Consider the following 17937-nt stretch of genomic DNA (forward strand, 5'->3'; position numbering starts at 1 on the left):
GTGCTGGGGTTACAGGCGTGAGCCACCGCGCCTGGCCCCGATCCTTTTAAATAATGACACGTTGAGAACAACAGCACAGCCACTGAGTCTCTGGACGGTGTCTCCGGATAGATCCACAGCCGAGACGCAGTAGAAGCCGGCAGCCTCCGCAGGCCGCCTCCTGGTGCAGGTGGAGAGGGGGCCGCAGGAGGCCCTGGACCTCAGGCTTTCTGAGACCCCCCGGAGCAGCTGCGGCCGCTGCAGGGCCCGGGAAAGGAATCGTGGCGGGACGGGAAGAGGCCACATCCTGAAGACTCCCACCGAGAAGCACCGGGACTTGGGGGACGAGGTCGCCTCCCTTCCTCCTTTCCCGCAGGGCTCGCCCCACCCCGGCGGGGCTCCTACCTGGCTTCCTCGGCCGCGCGCCCACCCCGCCCCTCCGCCCCGGGCCGGCAAGAAGAGCAGGTCGGGGAGGGGCGCGTCGGGTGACGGAACAGAAGCTGGGGAGCCGCAGCCCTTCCCGCCTCCGCCTCGGCCCCGCGGCCGCTCGGGAGGGAGCCGAGGACTCGGAACTCGCGCGCGCCGCGGCCCCGGCCGGAGCCACCGCCTCGGTCCCGCCCCAGCCTCCGCCTCCGCCTCCGCCCGCCGGGGACGCCGGGGAACCCTCGGGGCCCAGGGACAGCGGGAGAGACCCCGCCCCGGCCTATCGCGGCCGCCAGGCCTGGTCACGCGCAGAGCCGCGCCGCGGGATCGGGGCCAGCGCCGGGCGGAGGCGGGACGGGGACGAGGCGGAGGGTAGAAACCGCGCGGCCGGGCCGGGGCGCGCCGAGCCGAACGCAGCCACGCGGCGCCAGCGAGGCGGCCGGACCCGCAGCCCCGATGCTGCTGACGCTGGCCTGGGGCGCGCTCTTCTTCCCGGGGCTCTTCGCGCTCTGCACCTGGGCGCTGCGCCGCTCCCGGCCTGGATGGAGCCGCACCGACTGCGTGATGATCAGCACCAGGTACCGGCGCCGCCGAGACGCCCCCGAGGCCCGGGCCTCTGCCCACCCCGCCCCACCCGGCTGCGGGGCCCAGGGCGGAAAAGGGGGGCGGCAGGAAGCCGGGGGGCTGCTCCCTCCGGGGCGCGGCGGCCCGAGCTTTCCGAAGCCCCTCCGCGTCCCCCGCTGGCGGGAGCGGGGCCGAGCGGGCGGGAGTGGCCGGTGAGTCTCCGGAGCCCGCTCCCCACGTCTGCGGGCGGCGGGGCAGAGTCAGGCCGAAGGGCTGGGCTGGGCTGAGCTCTCTGCGGTCCTCGGACGGGACTGAGCGCGCGCGCTGTTTTCCTCTCCGCCCGCGCTAGGCTGGTTTCCTCGGTGCACGCCGTGCTGGCCACCGGCTCGGGGATCGTCATCATTCGCTCCTGCGACGACGTGATCACCGACAGGTAAGAGCTGGGCCAGGGGCTTGTTACAAATGTCACCTTTCAGTGGCTCTTTCTCACACGCGCGCTGGGATAGCTGACTAATGGGAAAAGCTGGCTGCACAATGGACTCCTTCTTCCTCTCCGGAGCCTTCGAGCACCCCCAGCTTAGGAGAAAGTCCACGGAAATGAGAGAGGACGACAGAGGCAGAGTCCGATTTCAGGTGGTGTGAGCGGACAGTGTGGGCCAGGGATCCAGGTCCTTCACGAAAGAGAGAAGCGTGGAAGCATTTACGACTTGGGAGTATGGCTTCTGACTCCTGTAGCTGGTTTCACTGGGTTCCCACTCTGAAGCATCATTGGCTAATACACGTCCAGTGTGGTTAGCAGAGCCCCCCCATGGAGAGGAACAAACCCACCTCCCCTTTCCATGCAAACGCCCCTCTTGTTTTTCCTGCAGATTTGCTAAAGGGTATCCAGAGGTTCCTAGCGCTTAGAACACGGGTATGTCTGTTAGAGCTCAGTCCACATACAAGTCAGGAAATGTGCACCTATTTGCAGTTCCAGTGAAACAAATCACAAATTAAGACCAGAATAGTCTGCTTTGTACAATACTTAGACCTGGGCAATGGTGGTGCTTTTATTTTTTTATTTTAATTCTTTTTTCCCCCACCGGTCTTGCTAGAATCACACTCACTTTCTCCCAAGTTAAAGGACCACAGTCGGACGTGCAGGGAAGTTGAACGGCCTTTCCAGGCCCTGCTCTCCTGTGGGCTTTGCCAAGTCCTGCTTCTCATCTGAGACTGGACTGCGAGGCTCCTGAGCAGGCCGTCTGTCTCATTCTAGCCTGCAGTCTTACTTGGGATCAATCCTGCTGTCATGATTTTTGTGCTTTTCTTCTGCCTTTTTCTTTTTTTTTTTCTTTTTGAGATGGAGTCTCTGTCGCCCAGGCTGGAGTGCAGTGGTGCAATCTGGGCTCACTGCAAGCTCCGCCTCCCAGGTTCACCCCATTCTCCTGCCTCAGCCTCCCAAGTAGCTGGGACTACAGGCACCCGCCGCCACACCTGGCTAATTTTTTTGTATTTTTAGTACAGACGGGGTTTCACTGTGTTAGCCAGGATGGTCTCGATCTCCTGACATCGTGATCCGCCTGTCTCGGCCTCCCGAAGTGCTGGGATTACAGGCGTGAGCCACCGCGCCCAGCCTCTTCTGCCTTTTAAACACAAAACTGGCTATTGGTGATGAATAGCAGATGCTAAGAGAAGATAGACCGAGTGAGGTTGATTGTAGACACCAGAAGTTAATATTTGAGTGGCTGGGTTCAACTTTTCTTTTTTTTTTTTTTTAAAGGCAGGGTCTCACTATGTTGCCCAGGCTGGTCTTGAACTCCTGGGCTCAAGTCATTTTTCTGCCTCACCCTCACAAAGTGCTGGGATTTTACAGGCGTGAGCCACCACACCCAGCACATTTTTACTTTATTTTTTTCCCCTGGAGACAGGGTCTCTGTCGCCCAGGCTGAGGTGCAGTGGCATGATCATAGCTGACCATAGTCTTGAACTCCTGGGTTCAAGCCACCCTTCTTCCTTAGCCTCCCAAGCTTGGACTACGGGTACACACTACTATGCCTGGCTTTTTTTTTTTTTTTTTTTTTGGGTGGGGGGGGGGGGGGGGGTCTCCCTATGTTGCCCGGGCTGGTCTTGAACTCCTGGCCTCCAACGATCCTCCTGCCTGGGCCTCCCAAAGTGTTGGGATTATAGGTGTGAGCCACTGCGCCCAGCCAGAAAAGGCCTTTCAGGGTTCATATACTATCTACTAAATATTTTTCTATTATGTGCCTTCTCATTTTATGTCTTCATATAGAATGTGATTAGATAGGAGGAGTTATCTATAAATTCCCCCAAATTATAGGCAGCATGTGGTATGGGGCCAAGGATTTAGTCAGATTCTTAAAGGGGTTCAGACTCCTAAAATGGCTAGGTCACAGCTCCAGGCTGTATTCTCAATTTAAGTACTTAATTCAGATAGTACTTTGTTGTTTTTAGATGGGGTCTCGCTCTGTCACCCAGGCTGGTCTGGAACTACTGGGCTCAAGCCCTTCTCCCACTTAGGCCTCCCAAAGTGCAGGGATCATGGTGAGGTGTGAGCCACCATGCCCAGCCTGTATAGTACCTTTTAACATTTAAAAGGACTCCCCCTCCCCCGTTTTTTTTTTTTTTTTTAATCAAGATGGAGTCTCTGTCACTCAGGCTGGAGTGCAGGGGCACGACGTTGGCTCCCTGCAAACTCCACCTCCCAGGTTCAAGCGATTCTCCTGCCTCAGCCTCTTGAGTAGCTAGGATTACAGGCATGTGCCACCATGTCTAGTTAACTTTTGTATATTTAGTAAAGCCATGTTGGCCAGGCTGGTCTCGAACTCCTGATCTCAGATGATCCACCCGCCTCAGCCTCCCAAAATGCTAGGATTACTGGCATGAGCCACAGTGCCTGGCCGACTTTCCCACATTTAATTATGTAATCTTCACTGCGACTTTGACAGGTAAGTAAGACAAGGATTATCATCTTCATTTTACAAAGAAAGTTAAATTACAGGCTGGCGGTGGTGAAGATTATAATCCAGATCTCTTGCTCGTAAATCTTCAGAGGAGTCTACCCATGAGTCCAATTCCAGATCTCGTCTCTGAATTGGTGAAAATATGAAAACCTTAGGTTCCCTTCAAGGGGAGACGCCAGTTATATTTCAGCTAAAATTTTAGTAGCTGTTTGTAGGTATTTTACTTGAAACAGCTTCAAGAAAGCACCTGAGACCATAGATGGGCACTGGAATAAGTACTGCATCTTTGTAGTCACATGGAACCTGGCTAGGTCAGGTGCGGTGGCTCATGCCTGTAATCCCAACAATTTGGGAGGCTGAGGTGGATGGATCACTTGAGGTCAGGAGCTTGAGACCAGCCCAGCCAACATGGTGAAACCCCCATCTCTACTTAAAACTAAAAAGAAAATAGCCGGACGTGGTGGCAGGTGCCTATAATCCCAACTACTTGTTTGAACCCGCAAGTCGGAGGTTGCAGTGAGCTGAGATTGCGCCACTACATCCAGCCTGGGCGACAGAGATTTTGTCTCAAAAAAACAAACAGGGCCGGGTGCGGTGGCTTAAGCCTGTAATCCCAGCACTTTGGGAGGCCGAGACGGGCGGATCACGAGGTCAGGAGATCAAGACCATCCTGGATAACATGGTGAAGCCCCGTCTCTACTAAAAAAAAAAAAAAATACAAAAAACTAGCCGGGCGAGGTGGCGGGCGCCTGTAGTCCCAGCTACTCGCGAGGCTGAGGCAGGAGAATGGCGTAAACCCGGAAGGCGGAGCTTGCAGTGAGCTGAGATCCGGCCACTGCACTCCAGCCCGGGCGACAGAGGGAGACTCCGTCTCAAAAAACAAACAAACAAACAAAAAAGGAGCCTGGCTAATTCACCTACAAGTGTGTTATACTTGCCATTACTTGCTTGCCTGATTTGTTTATGCATTATTTACGCCGTGGCAAGTGCGGAGTTCCTCGAGCAGAAATTCAGATGGCGCCTTTGTGGACTGCATTTCCAATGTTGCAGTTCAGTGGACAGGCTCCGTCCGAAATCAGAGACAAAGTTAATACAGGTTTGAGGGCCCTCCGCTTACAATTTAGAATCTCTGGGGACTGGAGCCCTTAACAAGCACTGCAGGTGATTCTGATGTTCAGGTAGCTTGAGAACCATACAACTAAATGATCTTCTACCTAACCCGTGGATATGCATCAAACATTCGCTGACCGAGTGAATGGAATCCTTGGATAGTACGTGATTTCGTTTAGATGTTTCTTCACAGAAAACATCTGTGGAATGCTTCGTTATCATTGGGAACCACGTGGTATGAATTGTAGCGACTTCCCTTCTAACCTGCTCTAGGACAGTCATCAACTATTATTTCCATTCAGCAAATACTGATTCAGCTCCTTTGGACAAGTAAATGGGAAAACTGTCTTTTGATCTAGCCTCTCTCCTGGTACCTAACTGCCGTAATGTGGCCCTTGAGCTCCAGGCTCATTTCCAGACTTGCTTTTTTTTGTTTTGTTTTGTTTTTTGAGACAGCGTTTCACTCTGTTACCCAGGCTGGAGTGCAGTGGTGCGATCTCAGCTCATTGCAACCTCTGCCTCCCAGGTTCAAGCGATTTTCCTGCCTCAGCTTCCTGAGCAGCTGGGATTACAGGTGTGTATCACCACGCCCGGCTAATTTTTGTATTTTTAGTAGAGACGGGGTTTCACCAGGTTGGTCAGGTGGGTCTTGAACTGCTGACCTCGTGATCCACCCGCCTCAGCCTCCCAAAGTGTTGGGATTACAGGTGTGAGCCACCGCGCCCGGCCAGCTCTAGAATTGTAAAGAAAATGGCCAGAGTTGCCTCCCAGAAACTCCGTAGAGTGGGGTTGCATGCAGACGCAAAACTCACAGGTTCCAGGATTTAAGTCAGTAAACCCCCAACTGTTGAGCAACTGAGGAGTTAAACCAGAAATATTGGATTTGTGATTTGGGACACTTTCCAAACCAGCTTCTTGCGGGGGCTGTTGAATTATTTGTATATCTATCTATATCAAAATCAGTTTTATCACAAAATGCCAGAACATGTATTACAAATTAGTAGCTAAGTCAGGCAAGTAGTGACAGCAAGCTGCTTAAACAGGCGGGCTGAGTGAATGCCTGCTTTTTGTCTTTGACACTCATGAATCAGCCCTGAAACGGAGAGAAAGTGGTCTGTTCTCCGTACTTATCAGTTTCAACATCTTCATTTTAAAGTATTTGGAGTAATAATAGCTGATGAAGCACCAAGCTTGGCTGTGAGCCTTGGTAATGGATATTCACAATGATTTCACAGGCCATTCATATGCTTTCTTTCAGGCACTGGCTTGCCCGGGAGTATGTGTGGTTTCTGATTCCATACATGATCTATGACTCATACGCCATGTACCTCTGTGATTGGTGCCGAACCAGAGACCAGAACCGTGGACCCTCCCTCACGCTTCGAAACTTCCTAAGTCGAAACCGCCTCATGATCACACATCATGCGGTCATTCTTTTTGTCCTTGTGCCAGTCGCACAGGTATGGCCCTCCAGGACAGCAGACCAGCAGCTGGGTTGAGCTGGATGTCTTTATTTATTTATTTATTTATTTATTTATTTATTTATTTTTGAGACGGAGCCTCACTCTGTTGCCCAGGCTGGAGTGCAGTGGCACTGTCTCGGCTCACTGCAACCTCCACCTCCCAGGTTCAAGTGATTCTCCTGCCTCAGCCTCCTGAGTAGCTGGGATTATAGGTGCCCACCACCATGCCCGGCTTTTTGTATTTTTAGTAGAGATGGGGTTTTGCCATATTGGCCAGGCTGGTTTCAGACTCCTAACCTCAAATGATCCACCCACCTCAGCCTCCCAAAGTTCTGGGATTACAGGCATGAGCCACCACGCCCCGCCTGAGCTGGACGTCTTGACCATTACTTAGGAGTCAGGATTGCCCCTCTTTTCTTTCCTACTCGTAGGCACCCATTCTCCTTGTGCCTGCTGCTTCAGCAGCCACCTCCCCCAGGTGAACAGTGGAGGAACACCATTACACGTGAAACGCTCGTGATCCTCCTCACCAACATCAACATCCTTTTTGTTTTTCTTTTTTGAGACAGGGTTTCACTCTGTCACCCAGGGTGGGGTGCAGTTGTGCGATCACAGCTCACTGTAGCCTCAAACTACTGGCCTCAAGTGATCCTCCTACCTCTGCTTCCCAGGTAGCTGGGAACACAGGCACACGCCACCACGTCCAGCTATTTCCTGTCATTTCTGTAGGGGTTTCTCCATGTTGCCCAGGCTGGTCTCAAACTCTTGGACTCAACTGATCCTCCTGCCTCAGCCTCCCAAAGTGCTGGGATTACAGGCGTGAGCCACTGTGCCCGGCCCCAGCATTCTTTTTAACAAACCCCCAGCCCTCTGTGATGCCCTAGTGTTTGTCAGAGGTTCTATCCTTAGTTCAACACAAGATAAAAACGACATAAAATACAAATACAATACAAAGCAACACAACAGTGCCAGAGAGCACTGTGTGGATTATTCTGACATCACAAAACACAGATTCTCAAAGCAAATATCCTACTAATTTCTCCCCAGATCCATTTCCCCATAAAAGCCCACCCAACAAGGAAAAGCAATGGGAAAGCTGAGGGGAAACTCCTGGTTCTTGAATGCCTGCCAGGGGGAAGGCATGCGTTTTGTTTATTTTTATTATTTATTCATTTATTTATTTATTCATTTTTTGAGCCGGCATTTTGCTCTTGTTGCCCAGACTGGAGTGCAATGGCGTAATCTTGGCTCACTGAAACCTCTGTCTCCCGGGTTCAAGTGATTCTCCCACCTCGGCCTTACAAGTAGCTGGGTTTACAGGTGCACGCCACCATGCCTGGCTAATTTTTTTATTTTTAGTAGAGACAGGGTTTCACCGTGTAGGCCAGGATGGTTTCAATCTCCTGACCTCGTGATCCGCCCACCTCGGCCTCCCAAAGTGCTGGGATTACAGGCTTGAGCCACCACGCCTGGCCCCAGCATTCTTTTTAACAAACCCCCAGCCCTCTGTGATGCCCTAGTGTTTGTCAGAGGTTCTATCCTTAGTTCAATACGAGATAAAAATGACATAAAATACAAATATAATACAAAGCAACACAACAGTGCCAGAGAGCACTGTGTGGATTATTCTGACGTCACAAAACACAGATTCTCAAAGCAAATATCCTACTAATTTCTCCCCAGATCCATTTCCCCATAGAAGCCCACCCAACAAGGAAAAGCAATGGGAAAGCTGAGGGGAAAGGCATGCGTTTTATTTATTTTTATTATCTATTCATTTATTTATCTATTCATTTTTTGAGATGGCATTTTGCTCTTGTTGCCCAGGCTGGAGTGCAATGGCGCAATCTTGGCTCACTGAAACCTCTGTCTCCCGGGTTCAAGTGATTCTCCCGCCTCGGCCTTACAAGTAGCTGGGTTTACAGGTGCATGCCACCATGCCTGGCTAATTTTTTTATTTTTAGTAGAGACAGGGTTTCACCATGTTGGTCAGGCTGGTTTCGAACTCCTGACCTCAGGTGATCCACCCACCTCGGCCTCCCAAAGTGCTGGGATTACAGGTGTGAGCAACTACTCCTGGCCAGCATGTTTTATTTATTTATTATTTTTTAAATAAAGAGATGGGGTCTCCTTATGATGCCCGGGCTGATCTGGAACTCCTGGGCTCAAGGGATCCTCCCATCTCGGTCTCCCAAAGCGCTGGGATCATAGGCATGAGCCACTGCACCCTGCCAGGCATGTGATTTCAAAGTTCATAGCGGTCGGGCGCGGTGGCTCAAGCCTGTAATCCCAGCACTTTGGGAGGCCGAGGTGGGCGGATCACGAGGTCAGGAGATCGAAACCATCCTGGCCTACACGGTGAAACCCCGTCTCTACTAAAAAATACAAAAAACTAGCCGGGCGAGGTGGCGGGCGCCTGTAGTCCCAGCTACTCGGGAGGCTGAGGCAGGAGAATGGTGTCAACCCAGGAAGCGGAGCTTGCAGTGAGCTGAGATCCCGCCACTGCACTCCAGCCTGGGCGACAGAGCCAGACTCCGTCTCAAAAAAAAAAAAAAAAAAAAAAAAAAAAAAAGTTCATAGCTTGCTAAATATTACAAACCATTAGCAACTACTAGCTGTATATGAAGAAACGGGGGTTCTAAGAGTATTCTTACATCACTCAGTGGTACTAAGTGGCAGAGCTGATATTTTACTATGCTTCTTTCTTTCTTGAAAAAGGAGGCTGGGCGAGGTGGCTCATGCCTGTAATCCCAGTCAAAAGTTCGAGACCAGCCTGGCCAACACGGTGAAACCCCATCTCTACTAAAAATACAAAAATTAGCCAGGCATGATGATGTGCATCTGTAGTTCCAAGTACTCAGGAGGCTGCGGTGGGAGAATCATTTGAACCCAGAAGGCAGAGGTTGCAGTGAGCTGAGATAATACCATTGCACTCCAGCCTGGGCAACAATAGCAAAACTCTGTCTCAAAAAAATAATAATAAAAACTAAATAAATAAATAGAAAGAGGTAACGTGCACTAAATTCTTCAAGAAGTCTCTGGGACCTACCATCTAGGAACCAGAACATCTAGGGTGCTTTCAGACCCTAACATCTAGCCCAGGACCTGGCACATTTTGTTGAACCTAACAGGCTATGTCTTGGCATGACTCAGTTCAATACACAAAAGTAGGCTGCAGCGTTCCTTCCGGCTGTCATCAAAATTTAGAGCTTTGGTGTGTGATGCCATCATCCTGTCTTGAATTTGCCTCTGGATCCTAGGGCTTGGACCATCAAAGTGCTGTTGCCACGGAAGCAGCGGGACAGTAACTGGGTCTGCCCTTGCCCTTCACAGTTACCCTTTTCAATAGCCCCCGCTGGAATTTTCCTTCTGGTGGTTTCTTAACCTCCACTTACTTCCCCTTTTCGTTTTGTCATCTGCAGAGCCTTCGGGGAGACCTTGGGGATTTCTTTGTTGGCTGCATCTTCATGGCAGAACTGAGCACTCCATTTGTGTCACTGGGCAGGGTTCTGATTCAGGCATGTATGAATGAAATGGCAGGAGTGTGGGAGGGAGTGGATTCTGCTTTTCCTTCAGAGATGGTGGGTGTGGAGAAATCCCTAATGCCAGGAAGAGTGGGATGGGAGATCCTTCAACAGCCTTACAGGTCGGCTGGTCATCTCAGCCAATGGGGATGAAATTGTAGGTTTGATCTAAATTTGATACAGTTCATTCTGTCTTTTTCCTGGTCACATACTTCAATCCATGGTTTCTATACTCCTGTCAGCTGGGTGGCCTGGGTCAAATTCAACATCACTATTGGAGAAAATGAGGTTATCTGTACATATCAATATGATAGTGTTCAAGAACGTCTTCTCCAAGTGTCAGAAAACTAGACAAACGTCTGGGCACCAGGGAATCTGACGGCCGAGGTCTTGATGAGCACCTGCACCTGCATGGCTTTCACTGTGGTGGGACTTGGGCCAGTCGCTCCCTGATGCCCAGCTTCTTAGGGACCTTACCTTTTTCCTTCCTCTTCTTTTGCAGCTAAAGCAGCAGCACACCCTTCTGTACAAGGTGAATGGAATCCTCACACTGGCCACCTTCTTTTGCTGTCGGATCCTTCTCTTCCCCTTCATGTACTGGTCCTATGGCCGCCAGCAGGGACTAAGCCTGCTCCAAGTACCCTTCAGCATCCCCTTCTACTGCAACATAGCCAATGCCTTCCTCGTAGCTCCTCAGCTCTACTGGTTCTGTCTGCTGTGCAGGAAGGCAGTCCGGCTCTTTGACACTCCCCAAGCCAAAAAGGATGGCTAAATGCTCCTGGGAGTCAGGCGCAGCCTCACACCAGCTGTCTCCTCCACTCAGCATTCCATGGACTGAATTGTGCCCTGGGTGGCCTCAGCCTTTTGGGTATTGATAAGCAGATGGATTTGAGTTTTTCTAAAGAATATTCGTATTACCTCCTTCTTCTAACTTGCCCTATTTGCAAAAGCACTTTTGTAGTAACAACTATTGGGTCCTGTCAGACCTCCACGGACAGCAAAGTGGTTTTAATGCAAGCCCAAGGATCCTTTGGGTCTTATCTCAAGAGTTCTGGGAGGTGGAAGCATGGGGTGTGATCGGTGGACCAGGGTGATAAGTGTCTGCGCATCTGCCTGTCCCTATATCGGCAGCTACCTACCTTTCCAACCACTCAGGGCAGTACCCACGGCACTGGGCCCGCAGAAGCAAGGGATGACTTGGTTCTTGGAAGTAATGTCTTCTTGTGACATTGGCCTGGGACAATCACTGTGGGTAGGTAGTTTTTGATCGTTTACTAGATAACCCATTGGTTCTTTGCGTCATCCTGTCATCCATGGGTCAGAGTTGAATTCTTACATCTACCGACTTCCAATCAGAAGTCTCACTGGTGGGGCTGGGGGTGGGGGCTGGGGGTGGGGGCAGGCAGGAGGCAAGGATGGGAACCTGATTAGGTAGTGTGGCCAAGAGGCCAGCACAACCTTTGCAGGCTGACTTGGTAAGTCTGACAGTGTCAAACTTGTGAGCTTACTGCTGTCAGTCACAGATACTGTTCTTTTTAACACACCCCTTCATGCCCAGTTTTCCCCATATCCACATGCAGAGGACGTGCTCATAAAAACTACAGCAACAACATGAAATGAAGGCTTTGGTAGCTGTTTACTGGGTAACCCCACTCTATGACACTGTCCTTTTCATGTGATGTGGAAACCAACTTCTGTACTCCAAACCACAAAATGTGTCATCCAGACTGCAGAGTACCGGAGTACTCAGCCTCCTGATACGCCAGAGCTTGTGGTCCAAGGCCCATTCCTGTGTGAGCGTCCTGCCATTTAGCCACAGAAGGCTGCAGAGCGAGGGGGCAGCCAGCCTGGCCAGAGGCTGTCCTGTGGACCAACACCTGCGCCCCCTTCTGCAAGCAGGATTTTCTGGTGCCAACACTCATCATTCCCTATCAACTAGTATGGGTTTGAGACTGTGCTACCATGTGTTCTCAAGTGGTAGTTTAAAAAGTGGATTTTTAAAGTGCCTTTTAATTAATTGTGAACGTCTAAAGGACTGAATGATCTGTCTCATTTTGACTGTTTAGTCTTTAATGGGTGCCATTTAAAGAACAAAATGCTTACTTTTTAATTGTCTTTTTTTGTTTTTTAAACTATCAGTGTATCTTTAAAAGTCACCCTTATGGTGATTAAATTGCACTAACATTCCCAACTTATTCTCATTTGTGAAATACATCGATATCAGTTTCCTCTAAGAATCATCCTGTGACCCAACCTGACCGGCTGCTGTGTGCTGTAGCTCCACATCTATGTCCATGTAACTAGCAGAGGCGTGTGTTGTGAATGCTGTCAGCCTCCAGAAAGGTCTAGCTCACACCTTACTCAAACCTATTTGTGTGGTTCATGGTCCCAGTAGTACACTGAAAGTTCCCAGAGTTCAAGCGTACAGTGGTCACATGTAACTGGAGACCCTTTCTTCCTAAGTGAATCTTACTAGGAGTTGGGAGAGTGGAAGCCCGATTATTGGTCAAGGAGCCAAGCCTACTTTACCTGAGGAGAGAACCTGAGTAATGCCCCACTGGGCAGGAGGGTGTGGATGTGGAGGTAGTGATGGGACATGCTCTTTTCCCCCTATTCATCTCACACAATAAACATGTCCCCAGCCAATTCTGTTTCCTCATACCTCAAACACCTTAAACACATCTTTTTTTCTTTTTGTAGAGACAGGTTATCTCGGTTGCCCAGGCTGGTCTCAAACTCCTGGCCTCAAGTGATCCTCCTGCCTCAGCCTCCCAAAGCACTGGGATTATTATAGGTGTGAGCGACCATGTCTAGCCCACTCTCAATTTTTTTTTTTTTTTTTTTGAGACAGGGTCTCACTCTGTCACCAAGGTTGGCATGCAGTGGTGTGATCTCAGCTTACTGCAGCCTCTACCTCCCAGGATCAAGTGATCCTCCTGCTTTAGCCTCCTGAGTAGCTGGGACTACAGTTGTGTGTCACCATACCCAGCTAATTTTTGTATTTTTTTTTTAAGAGACAGGGCCTTCATATGTTGGCTGGTCTCAAGTGATCCTCCCAACTCAGCCTCCCAAAGTGTTGGGATTACAGGTGTGAGCCACCGCAGCCAGCCCAAACTCATTTTTTACATTCCTGCACACGTCATTCCCTTATCCAAACCATTCATTCATCCAAACCTCGACAGCCCCTCCTAAGGCAGAAGTTAATGTGACCCATCCATTCAGCACATCTCTGCTGGGTTTGCTAGGTCTCGTCTTCACAGTAGCCCCTTTGTGGGTGACTGAATAGATGGAGTTACGACTGTATGGGAGGTAAGTGGGAGTGCTTATTGTCCTAGCTACTCAGGAGGCTGAGGTGGGAGATCTCTTGAGTCCAAGGGTTCAAAGCCAGCCTGAGCAACAGACTGTACACACTCAATTCAGAGGGGACCCATTTTCTTGAGGTCATTAACCTAGCCCCTCACTGCTGAGTTTATCTTGGTCCTTCAATCCTCTCACGTTAGAACTGTGCAGGCCTCTCGGGCACAGCAATCTCATGGCCAGAGGCAGAACCAGGGCTGGACCGGATTATTTTGCAAGCTGCTGTCCTTTCCAAGATACCTCAAGAAAAAACATTAAAAGACGAAATACCTCTTGAAAGGGGTTATACGTACTCTGTAGTGCTTTTTCCACTTACATGGTTTCAACTTTGGGCTTATCTGCCAAAATCTAGGATGGAAAAGTCCAGTTATAAACATGTTCCTCCTGGCTGCATTTGATCTTGAAGACACTAAACCCAATTTCAGAGCATACTTAATCCTGGGCTATTGCTGAGGCCGACTTAGAAGAGACAAAGTGAGATGCAAAAGAGGAGAATTTTTATGATAGTTTGTACGTTACAAATACCCAACAAACTATTTTCTGTGCACCATTATTGCCATGACTTTTTGGGGACAGTTTCACGTAAGTGTCGACAAAGTCCAGGCTGCTAGGGTCTGGCCCCTGCAGACCCGCCATGTTGAGGCCCAGCTTTTCTGCTCCCCCTGTGCAGGTGAGAAGCTATTGATCTTCTGCAGACCCGCCATGTTGGGGCCCAGCTTCCCGCGCAGGTCAGAAGCTGTTCATCTTCTGCAACAGGGTTTGGCGCCATTCTGCGGGGCTGATGCCCTCAGCAATGGACTTTAAGAAGCGCTGCTCGTGTGCCCTCTGGAGCAAGGAGCTGACAGAAGGGTTGGTCTTGCTCAGAGTCTCATAGCAGGTGAGGGTTTCCAAGGCTAAAACGTAGAGTGGCTCACAGACCTCCGGGTGGAGCATGGCCATGATGTGCAGAGCATGGCAGAACACCTGGGTGTAGACGAACAGGGCTTCCTGGCTCAGGTCCTGCTCTGGTCCTTGGGCCCAAGGGCCAGCTGACTGTATCAGCCTGACTGAGTCCAGCAGGTGGGTCAGACTGCCACAGAGGAGTTTGACCACGTGGTTCCAGCCCTCCAGAGGAAGCCAATTATGACAGCTCTGGCTGCAGAGAAACTGGAAAGTCCTCAGGAAGAGTACGGAGAGTTGCAGCTCCCGGGCAAACGGCTTCAGGTTGAGCAGGGGAACAAACTGAATATATTCCAGGCTATACGGGACATGGAGAAGCTGCTTCTCCAGCAGTCTCCTGGTCAGGTGGTGAAGGCGCTGCCACTCCTGAGGGCTGCACCAAGGCATGACTTGTACCAGGGCCACCAGAAAGCCTTTGCTGAACAGTCTGACCTCCTCAGGATTGCCCACGTCCACCACCAAGAGAGACAGCATCCTCTCTGAGATGCCACTGGAGACACAGCAGCACTCCATCCAGGCCAGGAGCCCTGTGCCGGCTCCGTAGCCTGGGTGGGCCTGGGAGGTCCACTCATCTTCCGAAAGCTTACAGATCTCAAAAAGTGTGGCTGGCACTTCACACTTGAAGTGCCCCTCAAAGAAGTTCTTCAGCCTCAGGCCCACAGTCCAGTCCAGCTGTTCTAACTTGCGGTGGAGCCAGGACAGGGACTTGACCCAGGCGTCCGGGGAGAAGGTCTCGGCATTGGCTGATACGATTTCACACAGGAGCTCCAGGATATGGATCGCCAGATCCTTCCTATCCAAAGAGAGGCACCGCTTCTCCTTGGGGAGCTGCCAGTATTTGCTGAAGCCGTCCAAGAGCTGGCACAAGCTGAAGAGGAGTGGAAACGGGGAGCAGGTCTGGAGCCAGTACTCCTCTAGGCACGTGTCTGCTTCCAGAGTCTGGATGAAGATCTTCAGACTGAGGTCTACCTCTTCAACATCTAACCTCAAGAAAGGCAGGACAAACTCCCTCAGCACCTCCTCTGGTTCAAGAAGAGCAGCCACTGGAATCCCCTGGGGCTTCACGGGATGCATCAGGCAGTTCAGGAGCTCTAAAAACTGCTTTTCTTCCTTGGGTGTAGAGAACTTCGTCCAGACAGTTTCTTTGAGGCATGACACCATGAACGTGGCAGATGAATTGGGACTCTGCTCTTCCACGAACCGAAGGGCAGGGAAGGCAGTGAGAATCTGGGCCAGGAACTTGTGGGCGCCGAGATTGACCACAGCCAGGCTGCACATTTTCTTCACCGTGACTTCCGGGTGCACTATGATCAGGCGGGCCACGGAGGCCACAGCTTTTGCCAAGCCCTGTTCAGAGGCACTCTGAGTGAGCTGGTTAAAAGTCGTATTGAGGTCTTCCTGAAAACCCTCCATATAAGCCAGCAACTTTTCAGAGAGGCCCTTTCGCCCCCAGGAATGCAGGATACCTGCAAGGACTTTATTTTTATCTGGCAGGGAGAGGTCTGCGTAACATTCCAGGACCAGGTGGATCACCTGCCGGATCTGAGACTCAGGGACGGCCCTGTCAGTTGTGCTGACGTCTATCACCGTTTCCAGCAGCCTCAACACCAAGTCTGGCTCTCGGAAGAGGGCCCTGTTACTCCCCAGGCAGGCTACCCACTGCTCCGAGAAGGCCCACTTCTTCTCAGAAGCAAAAATGTAGCACACTTCCATATGGCGGTCCATCTTCTGCTGGATGACGGCCATGGCAATGGAAGCTGTGATGTCCTCCAAGGCCCTGTTCTTCAGCACCGTGCTCGTTTTCCTCAGGAAGTCCCTGACACAGTCCGCCAGCTCAGAGACCACCTGCCTCTCCTCCTTGGACAGGCTGGTGCGGTTCAGGTAGAGCGTTGCGTTCTGGCTGAAGGAAGTTAGACTGTCGCATAGCCGGTAGCTGTCATAACTTGTCCCCTGGCTGCTGCGGAGCACGGCCTGCAGCTCCTCCCCCCACTCCCGCAGCAGGCGGTGCAGGAACTCGCAGCCCACGAAAATGGTCTCACTGGGGAGTTTGGCCAGTGAGGTCAGGCTGACATCCCGTTCTGCCTCCTTCACCTTCTCTGCCAGTGCCTGCTGGTGGTAGGGGTTCTGGGTGTCCGAGTTCCACACAGAGATCACGGTGGCCAGTTTGTCCAGATACATGGTTGCAGACACCTCCTGGTGGTCGTCCTCCATCAGTGCAAACACGGTCAGCATGTCGGCCAGGTTGGCCAGCGCACAACACCTCCTCCCCGGGCCCAGGATCTGACTTTGGATCTGCGTCAGCCCGCGGAGCAGCATGGCCAACAGGGGCATGGTGGGGCACACGTCTGGGTCTGACCTAAGCCTCTTTGGAGGATGGGGGAACTCATCTAAGGCAGGCAGGTACTTATGGGCCATTGCACTAAACTGGGAGAGCAGGGGGTCCTGCGGGTGACCCTTGTGCTTCATCATCTCCCACCAGACGTCCAGGAAGAAGGCCACGTCTTCAGAAGAAGTGTCAACGGTCACGTGCTCCAGAAAGTGCTCTAGTTCTGCATGGCGGATGGTGGTGGGCAGGGCCATCAGGAGCTGGATAAAGAGTCCGGAAGCTTCCAGGGATTTGAGCAGCTCAAAGAGGACAGTGTGGTTGATGGTGGGGATCATGTTGCCCACCGAGAAGAACAGGTCTTCCTGCCACCGCGTCTCCGTGTCGGACGGGGTCACGGGGTGTGGCTGCAGAACCTTGGCCCAGATGATAATCAGGGCTTTCTTCTTCCAGGCAAAGGGATGGGAGTGTGCCGCGGCTGAGGAGATCTCCCTTAAGGCCTCCACGATGGGGCATCCAACACGTTCCCAGTCAGACTTTGTCAATTCTGCCAGTTCCTTGGGGCGGAACAGCTGCTCGGCCAGCAAGAAGCCTCCATGCAGAATAGTCATTTCTTCACAGATGTTCAAGGGCCCTGCACGTAGACAAGCCAAATAAGACAGTATAGTGAAAATGTTTCCAGATGGCCACTGCTGTTAGTAGGCGATCATGGTTAGAGATGACAAGGGTTTTCAATGACATCAGCGGAAGGGGAGAAGGGATGGCTACAAGAGCCACTGCAGAGCTGGAGTCAGAAGGACCTGGCCGAGGAATCCAGAATGGCTTCCGAGCTCTCCAGCCTGGGAACTGGGTGGCGTCACATATAGGGAATGGTGGAGAATCAGAACAGGTGTGAGGAAAGATGAGTTCAGCTTTGGTTATTGAGGTACAGACGTCCTCCAGCAATGGAAATGCCGGGTGGAAGTTCAGGAGGGAAGTCAGCTGGGAAATGTGATTCTGAGAGTTATCTGGCCAGAGGGATCACTGGAACCAAGAGGGTGAATGAGATCCTTCAGGAAAAGTGTGTGAAAAGAAAAAGTTGGGCTGCTGAGGCCAGACCCTCCAGCAAAGGGTGGGCCAGCAGAGGATGTGGGGAGAGCGGTTTAGAAATAGCAGGAAGGCAAACTACAGGGGCCACTGAGCATGTACCACAGGACATGACAGCTGAGCTTCTCATGACAGGTGAAGGGGGCATAGCCACAGGGTAACGGGCACAGAAGCAATCACACAGCCACAGGGTAATGGGCACAGAGCAA

The 17937-nt window shown here is 51.6% G+C and overlaps 2 protein-coding genes across 4 annotated transcripts in view; one reads left to right on the forward strand and one right to left on the reverse strand.

Moving 5' to 3' along the window:
• The first annotated feature begins 355 nt into the window (after positions 1-355).
• TLCD3A (TLC domain containing 3A) lies at positions 356-12214 on the forward strand. Of its 3 annotated transcripts, none has more exons than XM_023193357.2 (5): positions 356-1178; positions 1316-1399; positions 6295-6496; positions 9922-10017; positions 10526-12214. In XM_023193357.2, the coding sequence occupies exons 1-5, from the start codon at positions 859-861 to the stop codon at positions 10793-10795; spliced, it is 972 nt and encodes a 323-aa protein (XP_023049125.1). In that variant the 5' UTR covers positions 356-858; the 3' UTR covers positions 10796-12214. The 3 variants fall into 3 exon arrangements, with proteins under 3 accessions (XP_023049125.1, XP_023049126.1, XP_023049127.1); XM_023193358.2 differs by having other exon boundaries at positions 356-980; positions 10526-12123; XM_023193359.2 differs by lacking the exons at positions 6295-6496; positions 10526-12214 and having other exon boundaries at positions 356-980; positions 9922-9979.
• Positions 12215-13855: 1641 nt separating this feature from the next.
• The window catches only part of GEMIN4 (gem nuclear organelle associated protein 4), a 6654-nt gene continuing 2572 nt past the window's right edge, over positions 13856-17937 (reverse strand). Inside the window, exon 2 of the mRNA XM_023193351.2 lies at positions 13856-17276. Within this exon, the coding sequence (XP_023049119.1) occupies positions 14110-17276 (3167 nt within the window). The 3' untranslated portion in view covers positions 13856-14109. The remainder of the gene's footprint in view (positions 17277-17937) is intronic.

The sequence above is a fragment of the Piliocolobus tephrosceles genome, chromosome 16 (genome assembly GCF_002776525.5).
Source record: "Piliocolobus tephrosceles isolate RC106 chromosome 16, ASM277652v3, whole genome shotgun sequence".
NCBI classification, from domain to species: Eukaryota; Metazoa; Chordata; class Mammalia; order Primates; family Cercopithecidae; genus Piliocolobus; species Piliocolobus tephrosceles.

Bases quoted from the DNA above. Each gene is read 5' to 3' on its own strand.
- TLCD3A (XM_023193357.2), top strand. From the start codon at position 859: ATGCTGCTGACGCTGGCCTGGGGCGCGCTCTTCTTCCCGGGGCTCTTC. The intron at 1,179-1,315 runs GTGAGTCTCCGG...CGCCCGCGCTAG, and splicing joins CGAGCGGGCGGGAGTGGCCG to GCTGGTTTCCTCGGTGCACG. The intron at 6,497-9,921 runs GTATGGCCCTCC...TGTCATCTGCAG, and splicing joins TCCTTGTGCCAGTCGCACAG to AGCCTTCGGGGAGACCTTGG.